Source organism: Anolis carolinensis, chromosome 4, assembly GCF_035594765.1.
Source record: "Anolis carolinensis isolate JA03-04 chromosome 4, rAnoCar3.1.pri, whole genome shotgun sequence".
Taxonomy (NCBI): Eukaryota; Metazoa; Chordata; class Lepidosauria; order Squamata; family Dactyloidae; genus Anolis; species Anolis carolinensis.
In genome coordinates this window covers 200,986,232-201,010,243 of record NC_085844.1, presented here as the reverse complement: position 1 = coordinate 201,010,243, position 24,012 = coordinate 200,986,232, and the positions used below count along the sequence as shown (strand labels likewise).

Genomic DNA, 24,012 nt, shown 5'->3' with positions numbered 1-24,012 from the left:
ACTATCTTCAAAGGCAGCCCCATGTAGTGAATGTTGCAGTAGTCCAAGTGGAATGTGACTAAGGCGTGGACTACCATAGCCAGATCTGGCGTCTCAAGGTATGGGCGCAGCTGTTGTACAGGTTTTAATTGTGCAAAGACACTCCTGGTCACTGCCAACACAGAGTCAGCAATGAGTCCAGGAGCATCCCCAAACTGCAGACCTGTGCTTTCAGGGGGAGTGCAACCCCATCCAACACAGACTGTAATCCTACACCCTGATTTGTTTTAGTACACAAATCCCCCAAAATATATTTTATCCTTCTTGTATGTGTCTATTTTTATTTTGCATAAAAATGCACCAGTAGAAGGGAGGATTTTTTTTTAAAAAAAGAATAATCTAGTAGATTTGTTTGCTAGCATATGGTAACCAAATCACAGGTTGGCATATCTGAATAAGCCTTTATTGCTAAAATTGGGGATTATCTGGGGCGTTAAACATGCCAAAGAGGAAATACTCACAAACTTTTCTTTATCCAGAATTATCCATCAGGGGAATGTGTTTGGTTCCTAATTTTTAATAACAACTCACAGTCTCAAAATCCCCGTTTTGGGAGAGGCGCCATTACTTTTCACTTTCAGCAAATGTCATCTTGAGAGCTAGTGATCAATCAAAACAAATACCAGATTGTAGTTGTTTCTCAAAAGAGAAATAATGAAAGAAACAGTCCGTATATCCAGTTATAAAACAAACCTGTCTCATGTCACTTCAGAAATGACAGAAAAGGAAGTGCCTCATTTTTCAAGTTGTCAGGTGCACTTGTTAACAGACTGTACATGCCATAATTTGACATTTCTCTTGTTTTTATTTCAGTGTATCACCACACACAGGAAGAGAAGCAAGAAAATGATAATGTTTGGGGTGACGATTTTGAGTTCATTAACCATGCTATTGGGGCATACCAGTTTTATTTATTAGTTAGCTTTATAGCACATCTTTCTTCCAATGAACTCAAACAACTTGGCTTCTGTCAGCCCCACTTTATGATCAAAGGAGCATTTCATGGTGATTTGATCCGAGGCAGACTATCTGGCCCAAGACAAAAACCCAGCAAGTTTTCATAGCTCAATGGAATTGCAATGCAAGATCTTCCAAGCCCCAACCCCACAATCTAATCATTAACACACCATAGTCCAAAACAGCAGGAGCGGTTCTGCTTGTCTACTTATCTGCATTCTTGATATACAAGCAAAATTAATATGTATGCATCATGCTTGTATTTATGTGGGCTTTAGCAACTTAGGCTGGAAATAATACATAGTTTTTTCCTATATCACAAAAAGCTTTCTTTGTAGAGGAAATTGTAGTCAAAAATAATGTTTCAAAGCTGAATTTTTCCTTCAGGGAATAAAGACATCAGAACAGAATTTCCCATTACATCAGTGCAGAATCATTCTATCATCATCTCCCCATCAGAGTTTTGGTCATTTCTGCAGTTTCAAAGACCTATTGGAAAAGATGATAGTGATGCAAAGACATGAGCACACCTTACTGACAATCAAAGGTACTAATAAGGATTGTCTGGACAGTGAGGCTTTTGGCACTGAGGTTTCAATTGAGAGTCCAAAAGCCAAGGACAGCAAAGGCAATAGGAGAATCAGATTTCCTGAGATTACATTTCAAGAAGTAGACTCCTTGGTGCAGTGCATTCCAGCATTGTAGTATCTCCTTTGGGAGTGGAGCTCTTGAAGAAGTCGCAGCCCTGCCTAATATTCTTTATACCACCATCACCCAGGTGTTTCTGGAGAAAAGCCAACAATTGTCATAATTGTCCAGGCATGGCAAGGTATTGTGAAGTCTTGGGTGCAAGGTACGTCGAGTCCTAATAGGATTCTAGTTTCATGCATGCCAAATCCTGGCATTTTACTTCGTGATCCTTACCTGCATACATGGCTGATTTATCTTTTACAAATTAATTTACATTAGTTTACTAATAACACCAGCAGAAATTACACCAAGAGATGAATACAAAGCTAAAAAGATAAACCTGAATACACCACCTTCTGATAAAACAGATTGCAGTAGAGTCTCACTTATCCAACACTCACTTATCCAACATTATGGATTATCCAACGCATTTTTGTAGTCAATGTTTTCAAAACATCATGATATTTTGGTGCTAAATTCGTAAATACAGTAATTACTACACAGCATTACTGAGTATTGAACTACTTTTTCTGTCAAATTTGTTGTATAACATGATGTTTTGGTGCATAATTTGTAAAATCATAACCTAATTTGATGTTTAATAGGCTTTTCCTTAATCCCTCCTTATTATCCAAGATATTCGCTTATCCAACGTTCTGCCAGCCCGTTTATGTTGGATGAGACTCTACTGTACATTCAAAAGAAACTGTCAAGGACAGAACGCCACAAGATTCAAAGTAACAGAGTTTATTAGATTACAGAACTCAAAAATGCCCGTAAAACACAAGGGCCAGGCAGTTTTTGCCTTTAGGAGCAAAAAGGGGCAAAAGTAAATGTTCAAAAGATAAACCGGATTAAACCGGAGTTTAATCCGGGTAAAAACAAACTGCTTGCGTCAGCCTGGGTATAAACGAAACGAAAGCCAAGGAACAAAAGATACAAAGAATGCAACTAATTGGCAGCAGATTCCTCTCTGCTGCCAACACTGTGCTTAGAGTAACTTGCGTCGCTCCCCCACACACACAGCAGACAGGATCTCCAACACGAGTAAATCAGCCAAGGATTGTAGCAGTTGAGTAGACCAGTTCCGTTCCGTAGATCAAAGCCAGAAGCAGACGTTTGTAGTTTTTCCAAGTCCAAGAAGGGGGGGAAGACAAGCCGTGGTCAGTTCAGTCCGAGTTCTCAAAGCAGGAGATGGCGTCCGTCAAGAAGACGACGGAAGGTCAAGCTAATAAGAGTAAGCACAGGTTTGCACAAACAAATGCCCACACAATCCCTCCCGCCGTCTGACCCTGGATTCCAATCAACTTACGTCACAGCACAGGAAAGCACACAAGTCTTCAGGGAAGCGTCCCACACACACACGGATCCCAAGCGTTTGCCCAGATTACCTTGCCCAACGCAATTTGCAATTGCTCCCAAGCCCCATTTTATGCCAGTTACAAATCTTCATCACTGTCAGCTGTCCTCCTTAACCCGGGCGTTTCCTCATCACTTTCCTCGTCAGAGCTGGAACACCTCTGACTACGCCCAACAGCATCTCCAGCTGTGGATCCCGTCCCATCCCTCCAGCTAAACCATGGGTCTAATCCTGAAGGTCCCCATTCATCTTCTGTCCCATCATGGCCAGTGGCACCCACTTCCTCCCTTACCCGAGTCCAATCCATCTCATCCTCCTCTGAGCTAACCAGCCCCTCCTCCATTCTCTCCGTAAACCCTTCGAAAGACTCCTCGTCAGATGGTGCTGCAAATATGTCTCGCAGTCTTTTTCTCTCTCGCTCCTCGAGAGTATCTGACTCTCGAGGAGTCTTACGCCCACGTCTGTCAGTAACAGAGCCATGAGGCTCAATCATAACACTATCCCCTCTCACAAAGGCCTCCTCCCCCGATGGCGGAGAAGTGGCAGTGATACCCTCCGCTATAGCACCACGACGACTAGAGGTATCAAGTTTCAACAGCGAACGATGAAAGACTGGATGGACCTTTAAACTAGACGGTAAACGCAAACGAAACGCAACAGAAGAAATCTTTTTAACGATAGGAAAGGGACCCAAATACCGAGGCGCAAACTTTCCCCCAGCCTGTTTAATATGTTTGGAAGATAACCACACCAAATCCCCTTCTTCCAACTCCTCCCCTGCCTGCCTGTGGCGGTCAGCCTGAGTCTTCTGCGTTGCCTTAGCTTCCAACAGTAAGCGACGGGCAACATCATGCAATGCAGCCATTTCCGAAGAGCGGTACACAGGGTCCGAAGAGACCACATTGGTCGACGGCGCCACACCTCCCCGTGGGTGAAAACCATAAGTTAGCTCAAATGGCGTATGCTGACTAGACGTGTGCACCGCATTGTTGTAAGCAAATTCCGCCACCGGTAACCACTTTACCCAAGCCGTGGGTTGATCTAAACAAAAACAACGCAGATACTGCTCTAAGAGCCCATTAACCCGTTCCGACTGTCCATCCGTTTGCGGATGGAAAGCTGAAGACACGTTTAACTTAGTCCCCAAACACTCATGGAAGTGTTTCCAAAAGCGTGACACAAATTGCGGAGCCCTATCTGAAATAATCACCTCGGGTGCTCCGTGCAAACGATAGATGTGCTTTGTAAATAGTAAGGCCAACGTAGGGGCCGCCGGAATGGTTGAACAAGGAATAAAATGAGCCAGTTTACTAAATAAATCCACCACCACCCAAATACAAGTATAACCCCCAGACTTAGGCAAATCTGAAATAAAATCCATGGAAATGATTTGCCATGGCCTCTCCGGAACAGGTAAAGACGATAACAACCCTCTAGGGCGCCCAACAGGCGTCTTACTCTGCTGACAAACGGCGCAGCTGTCACAAAAGCGCAGAATGTCTTGCCGCATCTTTGGCCACCAGTAGCTCCTGGTGATAAGCTGTACGGTCTTGAACCTGCCAAAGTGCCCAGCCATGGGTTCGTCATGGTGGGCTCTAATCACCTCCAACCTGAGGGTCCCTACTGGTACGTAAACCTGCCCCCTACGCACCAATACCCCGTCTTGATCCTGGAGATGCGGCAGTATGGTACGGTTACCTGCAGAGAGCAGCATCAGTTGCTCCTGAGTCCACACATCATCCTTCTGAGCCTCAAGGATCTGGTCATGTAACCCAAGCTCATTATCTACAACACACAGAGAGGCAGTAGGCAAGATGGTCTGACATACTACCTGCTCATTGGTCTTAAATTCCGGCTTGCGGGATAAAGCATCGGCCCGCAAGTTTGCCTTCCCCTCCACGAACTGCACCTTGAAGTTAAACCTGGAGAAAAACAAAGCCCAGCGGATTTGACGCTGGTTTAACTTCTTTGCTGTTTGCAAGTGCTCTAAGTTCTTGTGATCAGATCTGACCACGATCTGGTGCCGTGCCCCTTCAAGCCAGTGCCGCCACACCTCAAACGCCACCTTAATCGCCAACAACTCCTTCTCCCATATGGTATAGTTCTGCTCGAAGGGTGTTAGTTGCCGCGAGTAAAATCCACAGGGACGCAAGGTCCCTGAGGAATCCTTCTGAGACAATACAGCCCCCAACGCGTAGCTAGAAGCGTCCGCTTCTACCACGAACGGTCTGTCAACATCAGGATGGGTTAGTATGTTGTCCGATTGAAAACTAGACTTTAGTTGTAGAAACGCCTCGTGAGCTTCCCGCCCCCACACAAATGGCTGTTTCTTGCGCAGAAGCTGCGTCAAAGGTACCGTGAGCTTTGCAAAATTCGGAATAAACTCCCGGTAGTAATTAGCGAAACCCAAGAACCTTTGTACATCCTTCTTAGTCTTCAGCTCCTGCCATGAGTTGACGGCGTCAACCTTATGTGGGTCCATTTTAAGTTCCCTACCTGACACTACATGACCTAGGAACTCCACTTCAGGCACATGAAAGACGCACTTGGAAGCCTTGGCGAAAAGCCCATTAGCCCGCAGTCGGTGCAGAACCTGCTTGACATGTTGACGATGTTCTTTCTCGTCCTTAGAAAAAATCAAGATATCATCCAAATAAATCACTAAAAATTGATCAATTAGGTCCCTGAACACATCGTTCATGAACCTCTGGAATACCGCAGGAGCATTACAAAGCCCAAAAGGCATGACTCGGAACTCGTGGCATCCGAAACACGTGTTAAATGCCGTCTTCCATTCATCCCCTTCCCGTATACGGATTAAGTTATAGGCCCCCCGCAGGTCAAGCTTGGTAAAGACCTTAGCCCCTTGCACCCTTGATAACAGTTCCGAGATTAAAGGGAGCGGGTACCTATCCCGAATGGTGTATTTGTTTAGGATCCGATAGTCACAGACCAGCCTAAGTTCCCCAGTCTTTTTGGCTACAAAGAATACTGGTGCCGCAGTTGGAGAACTAGATGGGCGAATAAACCCCTTGGCTAAATTTTCATCTAGAAACTCCCGCAAAGCTTGCCTTTCCGGTACAGTCAAGGCATACAGCCTCCCTGCTGGCAGTTTCGCACCTTCTGCCAACTTGATGGCGCAATCATATGGCCTGTGCGGTGGTAATTTGTCCGCTTCTCTTTTACAAAATACATCAGAGAACTCCCCATACTCAGCAGGCACTCCCTCCATATCAGAATGAGTAACATTTAGAGTGCAACAATCCTGCCTCTTTAAGATCACTTTACGTGTTGCCCAATCTACTTGTGGGTTTACTACAGCTAGCCAATCCATCCCCAGGATCACATCATATCTAGGCAAGCTCGTAATATCCCACACAAACGTTCCCGTTACTCCCTGCACCTCCCACGTTACTGCTGAGGTTTCATGGTTAACCACCCCAGTCTCCAGCAGTCTCCCATCTGCTCCTTCCACCCACACGTCGCATGCCTTGCGCACTCTAGGAATGCCATGCTTCTTAGCAAACTCAATATCTACATAGGAGACCGTAGCCCCTGAGTCCAGCAGTGCCAAAGTAGAAACAAGTTCCCTTCCCCCAACAGATAATGTAATGGGTACGAAAACATGCTTCCTCCCCTCAGTTGACTGCTTGAGGAGCCCTAGTGCGTTGGACTCACGTCGCACTAGGGCTGGCCTTTTCCCGAAAGCTGGGAAGGTTTCACATTACAATTTTTGGCAAAATGCCCAGCATTCCCACAGTACAAACACAAGCCCAGCTGCCTCCTACGGCTCTTTTCCTCTGTAGACAGCTTTTTAAAGACCCCAAGCTCCATGGGCTCTTCCCCCATCACCACAGGTGCCCTGGTTACATGCATGGGTGGCGCACACATTGCTTTTGAGTGTTTACGAGCCTCGAACCTTGCGTCTAAACGCAGCACCTTAGCTACTAAGGCGTCCCAGCTTTCAGCCGGCTCCAAGCGTGCTAATTCATCCTGGAGCATATCACTTAACCCGGCAGTAAATAAAAGCATGAATGCATTTTCCCCCCAATCCAGCTGGTGGCGATACAGGTTAAACTTATTTAAGTAATCCAAAACAGTCCCCTTTCCCTGTTTCAACCGATACAGAGCCCACCCAGCGTTCTCCGTGCGGAGAGGATCCCCAAAAGTATCAGTTAACAACTTTTTGAAATTATTCAAATTGTCCTTGACTGGGTCATTTCCCAAAATTAAATTAGTGGCCCATTGTCCTGCGGGACCGGTCAACAAACTCAAAATAAAGGCCACCTTGCTAGTGTCTGTAGGAAAAGCATGAGCACTGAGCTGAGAAAAATAAAGCTCCACTTGTGCCAAAAAGGTTGGCAACTTGCACCTGGTTCCGTCAAAGCGTTCAGGAGTCAAAACATGTCCTTTCACAGCCTGAGCTGTTTGGCTAACGGTAAAAGCCGTTTGCAATTGGTCTACTTTGGCCCGTAACTCATCCATCGTCTTCCTGACGGGTTTATTGCTGCAATAAACTTTTTAAGGGCGTTGGGCAATCTGTCAAGGACAGAACGCCACAAGATTCAAAGTAACAGAGTTTATTAGATTACAGAACTCAAAAATGCCCGTAAAACACAAGGGCCAGGCAGTTTTTGCCTTTAGGAGCAAAAAGGGGCAAAAGTAAATGTTCAAAAGATAAACCGGATTAAACCGGAGTTTAATCCGGGTAAAAACAAACTGCTTGCGTCAGCCTGGGTATAAACGAAACGAAAGCCAAGGAACAAAAGATACAAAGAATGCAACTAATTGGCAGCAGATTCCTCTCTGCTGCCAACACTGTGCTTAGAGTAACTTGCGTCGCTCCCCCACACACACAGCAGACAGGATCTCCAACACGAGTAAATCAGCCAAGGATTGTAGCAGTTGAGTAGACCAGTTCCGTTCCGTAGATCAAAGCCAGAAGCAGACGTTTGTAGTTTTTCCAAGTCCAAGAAGGGGGGGAAGACAAGCCGTGGTCAGTTCAGTCCGAGTTCTCAAAGCAGGAGATGGCGTCCGTCAAGAAGACGACGGAAGGTCAAGCTAATAAGAGTAAGCACAGGTTTGCACAAACAAATGCCCACACAATCCCTCCCGCCGTCTGACCCTGGATTCCAATCAACTTACGTCACAGCACAGGAAAGCACACAAGTCTTCAGGGAAGCGTCCCACACACACACGGATCCCAAGCGTTTGCCCAGATTACCTTGCCCAACGCAATTTGCAATTGCTCCCAAGCCCCATTTTATGCCAGTTACAAATCTTCATCACTGTCAGCTGTCCTCCTTAACCCGGGCGTTTCCTCATCACTTTCCTCGTCAGAGCTGGAACACCTCTGACTACGCCCAACAGCATCTCCAGCTGTGGATCCCGTCCCATCCCTCCAGCTAAACCATGGGTCTAATCCTGAAGGTCCCCATTCATCTTCTGTCCCATCATGGCCAGTGGCACCCACTTCCTCCCTTACCCGAGTCCAATCCATCTCATCCTCCTCTGAGCTAACCAGCCCCTCCTCCATTCTCTCCGTAAACCCTTCGAAAGACTCCTCGTCAGATGGTGCTGCAAATATGTCTCGCAGTCTTTTTCTCTCTCGCTCCTCGAGAGTATCTGACTCTCGAGGAGTCTTACGCCCACGTCTGTCAGTAACAGAGCCATGAGGCTCAATCATAACAGAAACCCTCTCAAAAAAAGATCAGATTTCCAGCAGAGTAATGATATTTTTTTTCTTGTCTTCTTTCCCAATGAATAATCCTGGATCTTTCATATTCAAAAAGGAAGGTATCAAGGAACCAATAAGCAATATTTCCAATATTTATGCTGAAACTTGGGTGGTCAGATGTTCGTATTATTTACAAAAGCAATGGCTATCATGACAAACTTTCCAGTTCCACGTACTTATCATGCGTTCATCCCTTAGCTATAATCTTTGTGTGCACTGATAATAAAATAGAGGATTTATGATGTTCTTTATTGTTTGGAAAGATACACAGTAATAGTAGTCTGCAGACACCACTGTTTTATCTATAAACTGCACTGGAGATCTGTAATACAGTGAGTGCTATCTAGTATGTCTGTTTTGGAATTTGTATCTGGGTCACTGCTCAAGACCTAGCATGTACCTCGAGTTCTTTAGACATAAGATCCTTTTGAATCAACACCAGAAGCTTTTGTTTTCTTTCCTAAGACACTTCAAAAATTGTTAGGTAGGTAAAAACTGCTCAGTATTAAACATAGTCCCTGTTTCAGGAGAAAGATGGGATACCAATCAAATGAATGAATGAGAAAACAGTGATCAGGGAATTAGATACTAATGTTTAAGATCTTTACTAGAAAGATATGCATTTATTCTTCTGAAAAACAACATGTTTTCCAAAGTTTTTGTTTTAGCAGTTCTCCTGTGACTTTTAAAATTATATGGCAAGAAAAATCCACAACTGAGTCTTTCCCAACAAATATCTGATAAAAAAATACTTCAAAAAGTTTAGCCTGAACCAAGGAAACAGAATGGCCATCTCAGCTGCAAAAATCGGCACATCTCCTAATCATTCTCTCTCAGCACAAACTAAGAACATCAGAGATACTTGGCTGAACAAGGAATGCTGAACAGCCGGAACATTGGCTCTTAAGGCCACACCAAAGTGCTACAGTCAGGAGGTAGAATTCACTGGCATTTTAAATACTGAATATGACATTTTTGCCATAAGCCTTAGAGGACAGTAACTTTCAACATTACGATGTTGTTTCGGGCTCAGCACCCTGCTGTGTCCCCTATAGTCCTGGTGCAACACCATTTAACCTACAGAAAAAAAGCAAAAAGAGGTTTAGATCAACAAAGGAGGGAAAGAGGCCATGTTATCTTTTGCAGGTGTATATTTTGCAAATTCTGGAGAACAGTCTATTTCACTAGGCTTAATACATGTATTGCTTTATACCCCACTAAACAATTTTAGAGCCTCTTACCGCTGGATGATGTTGTTGTTGAGCTGGAGATTGTGAGCAACTATTTTCATCTGATCCTGAAGTTCTTGTATCCTGTTTAAATAAAAGAAACAAAAATATCACTCTTCATATTCCAGTACTTCTGTAGCTATTACCAGTCAAGAGGCAACAGGGAAAATACTTCCACTGGGAATATCACTATTGCTGAAAGTAGGGGGTACACCATATTAGGTCTCTCCTATGCAATATTAAGATGACAAGGATAGCAATAATGAAACCCCAGAGCACAGCACAGGCCCTAGGTTTCTACTGTCTCAAGTGCAGCCTCTTCTCCAAAACGTCATCTCTCCTGGAATGCCTTATATACTCTTTCAGCCATATCTATTTGCTTCTTGCACTCTCATCTTTTCCATCTGCAGTGAATCAGATTTTCAACCTTTTCAAGTCAAACATTTCTTGCAAAGCAAAAGAAAATATTGATTGAAGCCAGGTTCTGACAATATAACTGATCTAATCAATTTTCAAACTTACATTTTTACATTGGGATTTAATTACAAAAATATTCTGAAAGCCAAGTTTTCATATCCTTAAATATAGTATAGGGAAAGAATTTGAAAATTTAAGACATGCAAAAACAAAATTGTGAAAAAAATGTAACATCTTAAGAAGGATCCTATTCTTTAGAACTTAACACTGGATTAGTTGAATATAATTAGTATTCGGGTTGTTATTTCACTGTTGAGCCCTTTTTCTGCCTGTGGTATTTTCTCATTTTACTCTCACCATGTCAAGCTCAGACTGCAAAAAGCATCCCCTTGGAGACTTTCTGACTATTAGCTGTTACATGAACAACACCTCACAGTGCGTTGGGGACCCACTATTCAGTGATATGAAAATAGTGTGAAAAACTATTATGTGGTAACCCTAGTTAATTCACAAAACAGTGCTAAGAAGCTGGGTCTGGAGACACAGTTGCTTTTAAATGTGACCAACAAGTAGACAATCTTGGTTTATCTATAATACTTAATAATAAAACTTTATTTCTACCCTGTCCTCTCTCCCCGGGGGGAATCGGAATTTTTTTTTCCATGGAAAAGTGCCAACATGTCATGACGAACAACTAAGGAAAGTATTCAAATGCTTATTTTTTGCCAACAGAACCTAGAGGGACTATGGCGCTCAAGAGCTGCTGACCTCCAGGGCTGCAGTCAACTTTCCCCATATATCAAAAAAAAAAAATAGCCCCAGAAAACTGATAAACTTTCTCAAACAGATTTTTAGTGGCTGGCTAGCTGGGAGCAGGTGGGGCTAAATATCTGGAAAACACCAGATCCTGTCTGATCTTGGAAGATAAGCAGGGCCAGCATACTTCATTAAAAACCAAAAGGTCATATCCTATATCCTCATCAAATGCATCTGTGAAGGTGTTAAGACAAAGGGAAGATTTGAAGACAGGCTCAGATTAAAAAAAGAGCCCAGATGTTTAAATTGATATGCTATTGCTGGTATATGTAGGTTCCCCAGCATGCTAGGTTCCCCAGCATAGCTCTATGGTCAACTGCTACCAGAGATTGACCATAGAGTTATGCTGGGGAATCTAGAGATTCCTACCAAGTACACTTGATAGGTCCTCCAGCATGAATTTGTTGTCAAAGTCTGGTTGAAGTTGACCAGAGTTGGGCTGGAAAATCTAGAAATTCCTAGAGAAGTATTCTTTTGGAGACAAAAATAGTGTTTTTATTCATGGTTCTTTCACTAAATGGAGGTCCTGCTGTATAAACAAAAGCTTGAGAGCTGGTGAGCATCATGAAGGGCACCTGCTGTTCTTCTCAAACTATTACAGTGATGGGAAGCGGAGGGTACCCTCTGCATGTCTTGACAGCTACATGTGTACACACATACCCAAATGCTACATCTTTATGTTTCTGATTTAAGCAAACTTGAGTAGGGACAGAAGATGTTGTTTTGCCTTGGAGGGTTCTCTGGTGCAACTCGTCTAAAACCTGCCAAAATAAAATGAGGAAGATAAAATCACTGGTTTACCCAGTTTTTCCACTGTGCGGACTCAAAATTATGAAAAGTGGAGCGTCTTTAAAAAATAAACACCCCAAGGACAGTATATAAATTAAAGGCATAGCTTCCAGAAAATTAAAATTAACACATATACAGTACATGAACTTGATGGCAGACTCTACTGGAATATGACATGTTCAGAAGAGGTCAGCTGTGCAACACTTACTGTCATTATTAGGCTACATTTAATCAAAATTTTTCACACCATATGTCTTTCCGATGAAATGCAGAGATTGCTTCTTCTGGACCTCCAATATTGCTTGTTGGATCTCCCTGCTTTGTACTTTTAACATTAAGTTCAGTGCAAAGTATCCTTGGCCAGGACTTCAACTGAGACTTGAAACATCCAGTGTTTATGTGTGTGTTGTAGAAGAGAAATTTACAATCCATCAGGCCTGGGGAGGGTGGTTTAATGGCCCAGTCCCCAATCACTTCTCATTTCTCCTTTGTGCAACTGCTTGAACAGAAAAAGAATCAGCTTACTTTAACCAAGCAGTCCTGACATCCTGACATCTCTGTGCTGCAGGTAGTTAAAGATCGATTCAACTTCTTCAAATTCTTCTGTATTTCAAATGCCTTCCTGAAGGAAAGAAGAGAACATTTACAGTCAAACAGTTGTTAATTTATTTCCTTCTGTGAAGGACTAGGCATTTAAGGTTGTTCTAAAGGGGGAACTCCTGAAGTACCGAGGCACAAACATTTACAGAACTTGACGTGGGCGGAATAGCCAAGCCATACAACATTAATGGTGCTCCATATATGTGATACTCCCTATACTCCACTGGGGAAGCAATTACCATTTTAGAGAAAGCATATTATCAAAGCAAACGTTTCAAGGTGGTCCTTTTACAGAGTACAAATGGGGAAAGTAAGCGACAGTGATGATTTGTAGGAAGATTTGTAGGAAAATATACACCCTTCAGAGCAAAGTAAAATAACAATGAAATATAATTTTAAAATTTGGTACTGTTCCATTATCCAGGCAGAGGCCAAAAGGGGGGCGCTAGACAGAGAAAGAGAGTCAATTTTACAAGGGGGGGGGGATTGAAGGAAAAAAACAATTTCTCCCATTTCCTCCATGTCAAACACAAGGGTTGATTCCATGATGATGAAATTAGTGGGGGGGGGGGGGGACAACAGGAAAACAGGGGGAAATAGTTTTACTCCTTCCACCCTCCCCCCCATCCCACTCTTTAATTGGATTATCCTTCTCAGTCTAGCGCCCCCTTTTGGCCTCCGCCTGGATAATAGAACAGTACCAGCTACAGGAAAACAGCTACGGGAAACCACAGGATCAATGCAATGTTTAAATGCCTTAATATTTAATGTTTAAAGATTTATGGTATGTTTGATGATTTATATAATTTTAATGAGTTAATTTATGGTTATATGTAATTGCTTTTAGGCTTGTAATGTTGATTTTTTAATTTAATTTATTTACCGCTCTTCTCCCCCAGGGGGACCCAGAGCAGTCTTACATAATGGCAAGATTACTGCCACATATAATACAAAATATAGTAAAAACCAACAATCGTAAAACACACTTGAAAACCAATTATCATACCCAATTAAAATAGTAAAACACTGTGTGACCGTTACAACAGGGCCAGTAGCATTGGGCCAAACGTCAGAGCCAGTCTGTATTCAACTTCCCATTAATCCAATGAATACATCAGGTTATATCAACTTGTATCCTAAAATGGGCCAAAAGCTTGGTCCCACATCCAGGTCTTCAGCTGCTCCCTAAAAGACGTGAGTGAGGGAGCTTCCCAAATCTCCCTTGGCAAGGAGTTCCACAGCTGCGGAGCCACCACCGAAAAAGCCCTGTCTCTCGTCCCTGCCAAACGCACCTGTGACAGCGGCGGGACCGAGAGTATGGCCTCACTCAAAGATCTTAATATGCGGGGCGGCTCATAGGGGGAGATACGTTTGGGAGGTAAATTGGATCAGAGCCATTTAAGGTTTTGTAGGTTTCGTTTAAGGTTTCATACATGGATATGAGGCATTGAATCTCTGCCATTTTACTATGGTGTGAACCGCTTTGAGTCCCGCAAGGGGTGAGAAAAGCAATATATAAATGAAACAAACAAACAAATAATAAATAAATACCAAAACATTAAAACATACAAAATGAAGAAAGTAGAAAAACATGCACAAATTCTAGTCCTTCCCACTCCATTTGCCTATATCTCCAGTCTGGAGACTCCAGAGAAAGTCCCAAAGGGATTAGTAACTTAGCTCCATCGTGACTCAGCTCCATGCAAGCTATATCTGTGATATCTCAAAATGAGTGATTGCACTGAGCTCTGTAAGTGCATTCAACCCAATGCACTTAGTTTCATTATAGACCTCCTTCCCAGGTGAAATAGGAAGGGGAAGGAGGAGGGAGTGGGGCAAGAACACATGACCCAGATTCCCTTTCCTCATGGACAAAAATGAATTTCTGAACCGGCCTAGATTCTTTGGGGACTGAGACAGGAGTTAATTGGCAAACTGGAATGTACAACTCTGAAGGTCAAAGTACTTCTGGGCATCCAAGAGACGGCTCATAAAATCATGTGATATGATGTTCCCAAATTAGTTCACCAAGTATAAACATCTTTGCAAGACTGGTATGTCTGTCTACTCCAGAATCTTTGTAATGCCCTTGGGTGAAAGTTGTTATATACTGAAAATGAACATAAAATTTCACAAGCCACTGATAATCTACCATGATGCCTCTATGAAATGTAATATCATTATCTGTTTAGGAAAGGGAACTATTTTGAAATTTCAAAACACGCAGTTCACAATCTATGTTCTCCTGATTCCAGTAGTAAAGTGACAATATTTAATTAACATAAAATCAGTGTATATTTTTGATGGATTGTACGTATACTTATCAGTTAGTTCAAAATCTACCTAAATCTGCATTTGAATTCCAATATTTCCCTTTTGTGTCTGCTAGAACATAACAAATCTACATAGCAGACAAATATTTTGAGTTTCTGGAACTCAATTGACCTTATTCAGGCCTGGCAGCTTACATTCAACAAACAAAGGCTAATTGGGATGGCTTTTGTATCAGAAATCCTTGAGCCCAGGGTATCCAAAGGAAAAGGCCACTGTGTTTTAAAAGCCCTTGCAATTAAAAACCCAGTTGTGGTAGCAGTGATTTCTTTAAATGACTGCACTTTGCTTCAATGTAATAAGTCAATGCCTGGCTCTCCATCACCACTGGACAATTTGCTCTTTGCATTATTCCCTAAACACCATTTAACATAAAATCATTCTATCTAAGTGCCGCTCTTTGTCTTAATAATGGCTCCATTTCAATATGGGAAAGTTGCTTGATAGTGGAAAACAAAGTCCATCAATATTCAAACTCAGAAGCTTGGGGAGATTTACAATGTGTATACCTTGGTAAAATGAGAACCAGTGTCAACTCAACCGCATGCCTTTATTTATAAGGTCTCAACTATCCCGTTGCGTAATATACCATCCAAAGAAATAAAGCTCATATAGTTTTCTTAGTCCCATAATTTCACAAATGGACTAGATACTAATGAGAAAATTGTATTTTTCTGAGTTTGACATCCAATTAGAAAGCTAAATATGCAGACTGAAAAGAAACAATCCATTCATAATACAAAAGCGCTATTGCCGAAAATTGACTAAACTCAATTTTGTCTCATAGTTATAAGATTGGCTAAAAACCCCACTACTTTGTCTTGAAATGTTAGTTTAATTTACATGAATAATTTAATGAGTGTAAACACAAAATATTCATTTTGCATCATCAAGAATAATGACATACAAAAAGACACTGACATTCCAACATAAAAGCCATACAGTATATAAAAGAACCCGAAGAACAAAATGTTAACACTTTATCAGCAATTTATGATAATTATAATTCCAACAACACATTGTGTACCTCATTCTCGTCCCATGTCCTGAAAGAGCAGCTCGGTATTGGTGTTCAGAATTATCTTGGAAAACCGAAATAACTTTTTTGGCCGAATGTCCTAAATTCAATCTTAAAATGAAACAAAGGAAAATATGCATTACAGACTTTTGTAAGATAGTCTACACAATTTGTAAGACAAAGCTGGAACCCTTGCAAAAGCATAGGCATATTGTTCAATAAATTCCTGTTTCATTTCCAACTAATACAATTTGGTTTTTTAATAACATACATAAGCCAAAGATCAAAGCCTCATCTGGTAATAAAATTTGTAGAAACTTTATCATAACTGTTGTTCATCATTACAATCTGCATATCACACGCGCACACACACACACAAACACAGATTGAGAGAGAGAGAGAGAGAGAGAGAGAGAGAGAGAGAGAGGAGAGGAGAGATCCACTGTTTACAGAATCAGCACTATTAACTTTGGGCAGTAGAGCTGTATTGATTTGCAACAACTGACATGAAAATTTGGAATTTATAATGTTTACACATGAGGCATGTTTAACACAAGAACACTTATACTCACTTATCTAGCTTGTGGATTTGCTGTTCATTGTAACCAAGCCCTAGGAGGGAAAGCAACTTAGTGGCATTACCAGGAGACAAGTATTTTCCAGATTCACAAATTAATACCATTCACAGAGGGTTTCCCATCCAGCATACTGCAAGAAATAGGGAGGAAACTGCAGGAAATAGGGAGGTGCAACATAACCAATGAAGACCAAAGGAATTTGGAACTCAGTTCTAGCTCGGAGCTGGGTTTTCAGAGTTTTCATGTGAGACTTCCAGATGTTTAGCAAAACAGAAATCACAACGAGCAATTTGAAAGCTAACAGATAGATAGCACCATAAGATTCAACAATGGATTAGTTGAATATAATTAGTATTTGGGTTGTTAGTAGAGTCGTGCTGTTTCCATTCAAAACATAAACCTCATTCATTATACAGAGTCACATTTTTTTCTTTTGGGAGATAGAAGCCAAAGAACACATTTTAGTATAGAGGTATATTAGTACTGGTATATTAGTATAGAAAAAATAGACCAAGACATCAAGGACCAAGATTGCACACTCCTGCATCTGATTGTGCATGTATGTTCCCTTCATCCTCTCTACTGATCATGATGGTAAGTCAGCTTCTGAGGAGTCATAGGATTCTCCATCACTGAAATATAGAATCTATGCAATAGTGGGAAATGGGGAAAGACTGGGCTCAGATTTCTTAGAGCAGAGGTTCTCAAGCTTTTTCAGTCTTGGAGCTTGTTTTGAAACAAAAGTTTCTTGTGGAGCCTCAAGAAATGTTTATATATTATATTATATATAATATATATACAGCAGGCATGGCCTGGGCTAGTGGTAGATAGATGGAGAGTGTATGTGTGAACTAATTCACACAGTGCCAAAATAATAATAATAATAATAATAATAATAATAATAATAATAATAATAATAATAATAATAATAAACAATACAACAATTAAAATGAAGAACAATTTTAACCAACATAAACTTAACAATATTTCAGTGAAAGATCCTCAGGGCCATCCAGTCCAAACGCCTTCTGCCATGTCAGAAAAACACAATCAAACACCCCCAACAGATGGCCATCCAGCCTCTGTAATAATAATAATAGCAAAAACCCCAAAGGAGGTAGGGGCACCTGTGGAGTCCGTGGCCACCTCTCACAGAGCCCTAAGGGCTCCCAGGAGCACAGAATAGTAGTAGTGATGAAGGCTATGTAGTTGTAGTGTTCGTGGCAGTAAGATTTACATTTTAGGAAGAGAGTGAAGCTTTCAGACTTTTACTGGTGCTTTTTCTCCTTAAAAAAGCAGCTTTCCATGAATAAAAGGACAGCTGGAAAATGTGCTGTCTCATATCCAAAATTTTGACCCAAGACTGAAGCAATTTTACCAGCCAGCAGTTAAGTATTAATTAGCTTCTGATCTGCTACATAGGAAAACTATGAGCTCAAGCACACAAAGGAAATACAAGTCCTATATTTTTCTGATGGGGAGAGCAGCCTTGAGATTAGATATAACTTTCATAAATTTATCTTATCTACACAGGTGCTACTAAATGAACAGAATCTCAAACTATAGTATTGCTCATATAGCATTTTCAAGATAATATAGCTAAAAAGCCTAATTGGAAATGTTTTTATTTTTTAAAGTAGCCTAATCAGGGCTGTTGAAGATGTTGCTATTCTGTTGGGAGCTAACAGACTTATGGCTTATAGCAGAGACAAACAATATCAGTAACTCACGTGGGCATTTCCGGGCCTTCTTGAACTGGGCATAGATGAGCTGCATTTTGTCAAGGCAGGCCTCCATCTTCTGGATACTGAAGTACCAGATTATAGACAGAAACCAAATAAAACATCAATTAAATTACATCCATAACGAGAGGACATGTCTACAGTAACACAAAATTCCAAGGGAACCCTGCCTAGGAGAGAAGGAATGGGAAGCACAACTAAAGTTTAGGCATAACCTTGAGACTTGGATAAAGAACCTTCACCAGAAATCAAGAATGGAATGCACCATCATAGTCTTTTTCTAGTAACTGCTCAACAACCATCCATTTCTAGCATGCCAAGAGAAAGAACTCTTCCGTAATTCCCCCCCCCCCCCCCCAAATATTCTCAATTTCAACAAGCCAGGAGACTTCAACTGAAGGAACATTCATACACAATCTCTGAAGAACCACATCCTCTCAAGTGAAACTACAGGTGTTTTGACATCCTCTTTGGAGGCCCTTCTCCTTGTCCTGTCATTTTCAAGGGTTCACCTGATGGGGACACAGGAGAAGGCCTCTTGAATGGCTCCTACCAGGATCTGGTACTCCTTTCCAAGAGAGATTAGAGTAACACTTTCTCTATAATTTTTCTGCAAGAAGATCGATAATTTAAAAAATATTGACAGGTCTTCAAAGACTGATAGCTCTAGGGAAACTCAGAATAATAGAGTTGGAAGAGACCACATGGGCCATCTAGTCCAACGCTTTGCAATGCAGAAAAAGCACAAAGTACCCCTGACAGATGGCCATCCAGCCTGTTTAAAAGTTTCCATCACACTCCGAGGCAGAGAGTTCCACTGTTGAACACCTAGTACAGTAGGGAAGTTCTTCTTAATGTTCAGGTGGAATCTCCTTTCCTGTAATTTGAACAAATTGCTCCTGGTCCTAGTTTCAAGGGCAGCAGAAAACAAGCATGCTTCCTTCTTCCTTATGACATCCTTTTACATATTTATACAAAGCTATCATGTCTCCTCTAAACCTTTTCTTCTTCAGGCTAAACATACCCAGTTCTTCAAAACACTCCTCATAGGGATTCATGATCTCCAGACCTTTTATCATTTTAGTCGCCCTCCTCTGGACACCTTCCAGCTTGTCAATATCTCTTTTGAAATGTGGTGCCCAGAATTGGACACAGCATTCCAGCTGAGGTCTAACCAAAGCAGAATACAAAGACACCATGACTTCCCTTAATCTAGACACTATACTCCATTTGATACAGCCCAAAATACCATTGACTTTTTAAGCTGCTGCATCACATTGTTGGCTCATGTTTAACTTGTTTTCCATGAAGACTTCAAGATCTTTCTCACATGGACTGTTGTCAAGCCAGGCATCACCCATCCTGTATCCTTGCCTTGTAGATTTGTACTGTATTTCCTGTATGTCTTTTGTCTATTTGTTTTTAAGAGTTATGGTTTTACATGATTTTAGTTTTGTGGATGTTTTTACCTTTCTGAAATGAAAGAGACCAAGAAGGTTTGGATTATATAATTGTGCTGAACATTTCACAGACAAAGTCTTACCCGATACATCTTCAGAAATGATGCCTGCATCACCTATAATTTATTATGTGGATTATTCATTTTCTACTTCCATATGAGAGGAGCATATGGTCCATGAAATCTTCATAATATTTTTGCAAGAGAAGGGGCTCAGAAGCTAATCCAGATTTTACAGATGGGGAAGTGGAGCACAGACAGTTTTAAAGACTGTTGAGCACAAAAACAGCGAGGGCTCAGACAGGCAAGAAAATCACAGCTGGTTTTAGCAACATCCATCCTGGAATTCTCAATCTGTCTCACTAAGGAAAATATTGATTTTGATTTTCTGTTTAAGCCTTCCAGTATGGGGACAAATCTGAAATAAAAGCCTGAGTACAAATTTATAATAAATATACATATAATATATACCAATGTAATTCGATGCCCCAAATCACTACACCCAATTAAAATGAACAGCAGCAACAACCACTAGCTGTAGCAAGCCACATTTGTAAAAAGTCTATCTAAATAGAGCTTCTAACTCCTCTGTTTCCGCATGTAAGTGCAAAATTAGAAGAGTTGAGATAGCTACAATGAACTAGTACACTACTAGCTGGCGGGGGGGGGGGGGGGGGTAAAAGTTCAAAAGGTAAAGGTTTTCCCCTGACATGTCCAACATGTTTCCCCTTTTGTGTCTGACTCTAGGAGTTGGTGCTCATCTCCATTTCTAAGCCAAAGAGCCGGCGTTTTCCTTGGACACCTCCAAGGTCTTGTGGCCAGCATGTCCGCATGGAGTGCTGTTACTTTCCCACCAGAGCGGTACTTGTTGATTTACTCACATTTTGTATGTTTTCGAACAGCTAGGTCGGCAGAAGCTAGGGCTACCAGCAGGAGCTAACCCCAATCCCCAGATTCGAACCGCACTCCCCAGATTCAGCAAGTTCAGGAGCTCCAAAAGTTTAAAACACTACTGAAATGTGACAGTTTAAAAAACACCTGATTTACCCATAAATTGGCTAGCCAGTTAAAATTCATGAGTAAACCACATACACTGAGATTCACATACACTACTGTGGAATCTGCCGCCCATTCCCAATCCAAAATTACTGGTATGTGCTGTTTATGTGAACAGATCAGTACTGGCTATGTTTCCAAAGACACTGCGAGACAAATGAGTAGAATGATTATACATGAGAACACCTATGTATTCCCTAATGCTCCTACTCCGTTATGCCACTCAGAATGGGATTTCATTTCTTGTCATTCTTAAGCAGGTGTTTAGAGTTTCACAACTGATGCCCACTTGATCCTTAGCATCTCCTTCTTAGACTGACATCAAGGCTTAAAGCAGGCAATTAGGTTAGGCCATAAACTATTCCAGTACCAGACAGACAATTTCATCACTTCTCATGAAATCAGTTTTGACATCAAAAATAAATATAGAGTCCACCAACTATATTCCCTTGTTACAGCTATGGGGAAGTATTTATTTTTTATAAATGGCAAGAAAACCTTTGGAAATTCACTGTTTACCTGTAACATCCTAGGACGTTATCTTTTCTCAGGACTTTCTTACATGATTGATACCTTTCTGTAGCTGTTGACACTTAGATCTCCATTGGAATATTTTCCTTGATGGTATCTCCATACCGAATGAACTTCTAACCCTTTACCCCCATATTTCCATGACTCACACAGCCATCTTTGGGCTCCTTTTTGCCAGCTTCAGTTTTTGTCTGCCTAAATTCCCCCCTTCCCATCATATTTAATGCTGCCAATAAAGCCCCAGTGCCAACTGTCTAGGATGAACATTATAAAAATAAGCGACAGGGTAAACACAGCTTTGATTAAACTCCAGCCACCCGGGAAACAAGCACCAGACGTCCAAGTGCAATCTATTCTGGCTGTTCTGTCTCACCCAGTCCCAGTTTTTGTTGATACTTTAAAGCTGTCCCAAGAGGTCCATAATCCAAGAAAATGGCATCGTCCGCTCAGGCTTTAGATAATAAGTCTCCAGACTGGGAGATGGCATGAAAAGCAGTTCATAGAAGCACATTTCTCCTTCAACCCAGCAAACCAGCTCCTCATGAATGCTAATAACCAAAGTCTATTCTGAGTAACACCATCATTGCCCTTATTTGGAAGAGGTAAGCTATATTCAGCAAGGAACTATAGACTTTGCTGTTACCTGCAGCTTGTACTCTGTTCTGTTTTTGCTTTAAGCAATGCTTGGCTTTCAAGGGCTTGTTCTACTAATTTTTTTAAGCTGCTTTGAATAGCATTTTGGATAAAAGTCAGCATGTAAATATTTTCAGTAAACAAAATGGAGCCATTCAGCCAGAATGTTTTGACTAGTTCAAGATAAGACAGATCAGATGACATATGTGTCCCTGTCATTCTTTGGGATGAATTTTTGAACAGGAACTTGAAATAATAATCATAGTCTGATGTCTTTATTTGTATAGTTGTTCTTTTCTCAGGAGGAAATCCCAGAGGCTAACAGCCTAAGTACATCTATATTACATGAGAATGAGCCAATCACTTCTTGGCATACTTCCGTCCCTCTCTCACTTATTAATATGCAGATTTACAAGAAGTACTTTTCCCATAACTGCTATTAAGGAAATGAAGTATTTGCATACAGCAAAGAGATTGTGGAGTGGATATTATTTTCCTCCCCATTCTTTGTCTGTGGGATTTATACTCTGAATTTATTGCCAAGTCCAGTTTAATAATTTTTCTGCCATTTTCAATACTTCTACCAACCTTCTGTCTTCTTTCATTTGGTTCTGTTTTTTCCCAACTTCAGACAAAATGCCTTGCAATGCAGCTTGCTGTTCAGAAATGCTGTGGCTACATCTGGATATCTCTTCACTGATCTGTGCCAAGACAGACAAAGTCCAAAGAAGTCCATTTATAGCTCATCTGCTATTTTGAAAGTATTCCCATCCAATATTTACAATATACAGTCAGCCTTCCACACTTGTGTGTTTAATTTTTTTCCAGTTGATTATTCATGAATTTGATTAATGTGTAGTCTCTGGGAATCCCTAGGTCATCCAGGATAACTCTACCATGTTTTCCCGAAAATAAGACAGCGTCTTATATTAATTTTTGCTCTCAAATACACGCTAGGTCTTATTTTCAGGTGATGTCTCATTTTGCTCCCTTCTTCTCCACTGAGGAAGGTGCCTGCAGTGCAAAGGAAGGGGGGAGAGGCGTGTGCCTTTCCCTCCTTCTCCTTCACTTTCCAGAGCAGGGATGGGGGCTGTCTCTGCCGAGGAAGGCCCCTCCATCGCTTTCCTGGGTGGGGAAAAGGGCCATCGCCGTCAGGGAACGGGGCAGTCCCCACTAGTTAGAGTGGTAGACGCCGACAGGGAAGGCAAAGGAGGACTCCTCCTTCGCCTTCCCAGACGGGGAAGTGGGCTGGGGGCCTGGAGCCGTCGTCGCTGGGGAAGTTAAAGGAGGGCTCCTCCTTTGCCTTCCCGGGCAGGGAAGGGGGTCAGGAGCCGGAAGCCATTGCCACTGGGGAAGGGGGCAGTCGGCCAAGGCAAAGGAGGGCTCCTCCTTCACCTTCCCGGGTGGGGAAGAGAGCCGTCGCTGCCGGAGATGGAGAAGGAGGGAAAGGCATGCACCTTTCCCTCCTTCTCCTTCATGCCTCCTCGGTGACAGTGACAGCTCTGTCTTCCTAGGTCTTACTTTCGGGGGATTTGGCAATTCTAACAAACCTCTACGAGGTCTTATTTTATTTATTTATTTACAGTATTTATATTCCGCCCTTCTCACCCCGAAGGGGACTCAGGGCGGATCACACATAGGGCAAACATTCAATGCCCATAAACACATCAAACAGAGACTGAGACAGACAGACGCAGAGGCAATTTAACCTTCTTCTGAGGGGATGTTCGATTCTGGCCACAGGGGGGAGCAGCTGCTTCATCATCCACTCCGACGGCACTTCCTCTGTTGTGACTGCGCCTTCGGGGATTATGGTTGATGGGGATGGAATTCGAAGAGGAAGAAAAAACCCTCGTGATGAGGGTTCACTGGAGGAGTTGTGCAGGAAGCGACTTAGAGAGCTATATGGGGGATCTTCTGAGGAAGATTCAGATGGGGAGATGGATGCTGAGGAAGAGGTGGTGGCTGGGGAAGCGGGCACTGAATGGGCACAGCCACCGGAGATGTCTGGGGATTTGGGGTCTATGGAT

At 42.0% G+C, this 24,012-nt stretch overlaps 1 protein-coding gene across 2 annotated transcripts in view; it reads right to left on the bottom strand.

Annotated features, from left to right (window-relative positions):
• Positions 1 to 9,013: 9,013 nt before the first annotated feature.
• The window catches only part of ikbke (inhibitor of nuclear factor kappa B kinase subunit epsilon), a 43,634-nt gene continuing 28,635 nt past the window's right edge, over positions 9,014 to 24,012 (bottom strand). The window contains exons 14-21 of one of the 2 annotated variants that reach the window (XM_008115657.3): positions 22,571 to 22,683; positions 18,292 to 18,368; positions 16,556 to 16,595; positions 15,993 to 16,094; positions 12,560 to 12,656; positions 11,906 to 12,006; positions 10,025 to 10,096; positions 9,014 to 9,860 (exon numbers count right to left, since the gene is read on the bottom strand). In XM_008115657.3, coding sequence (XP_008113864.1) covers positions 9,833 to 9,860; positions 10,025 to 10,096; positions 11,906 to 12,006; positions 12,560 to 12,656; positions 15,993 to 16,094; positions 16,556 to 16,595; positions 18,292 to 18,368; positions 22,571 to 22,683 — 630 coding nt within the window. In that variant the 3' untranslated portion in view covers positions 9,014 to 9,832. The remainder of the gene's footprint in view (positions 9,861 to 10,024; positions 10,097 to 11,905; positions 12,007 to 12,559; positions 12,657 to 15,992; positions 16,095 to 16,555; positions 16,596 to 18,291; positions 18,369 to 22,570; positions 22,684 to 24,012) is intronic. The other variant, XM_062978589.1, reaches the window with a different exon arrangement.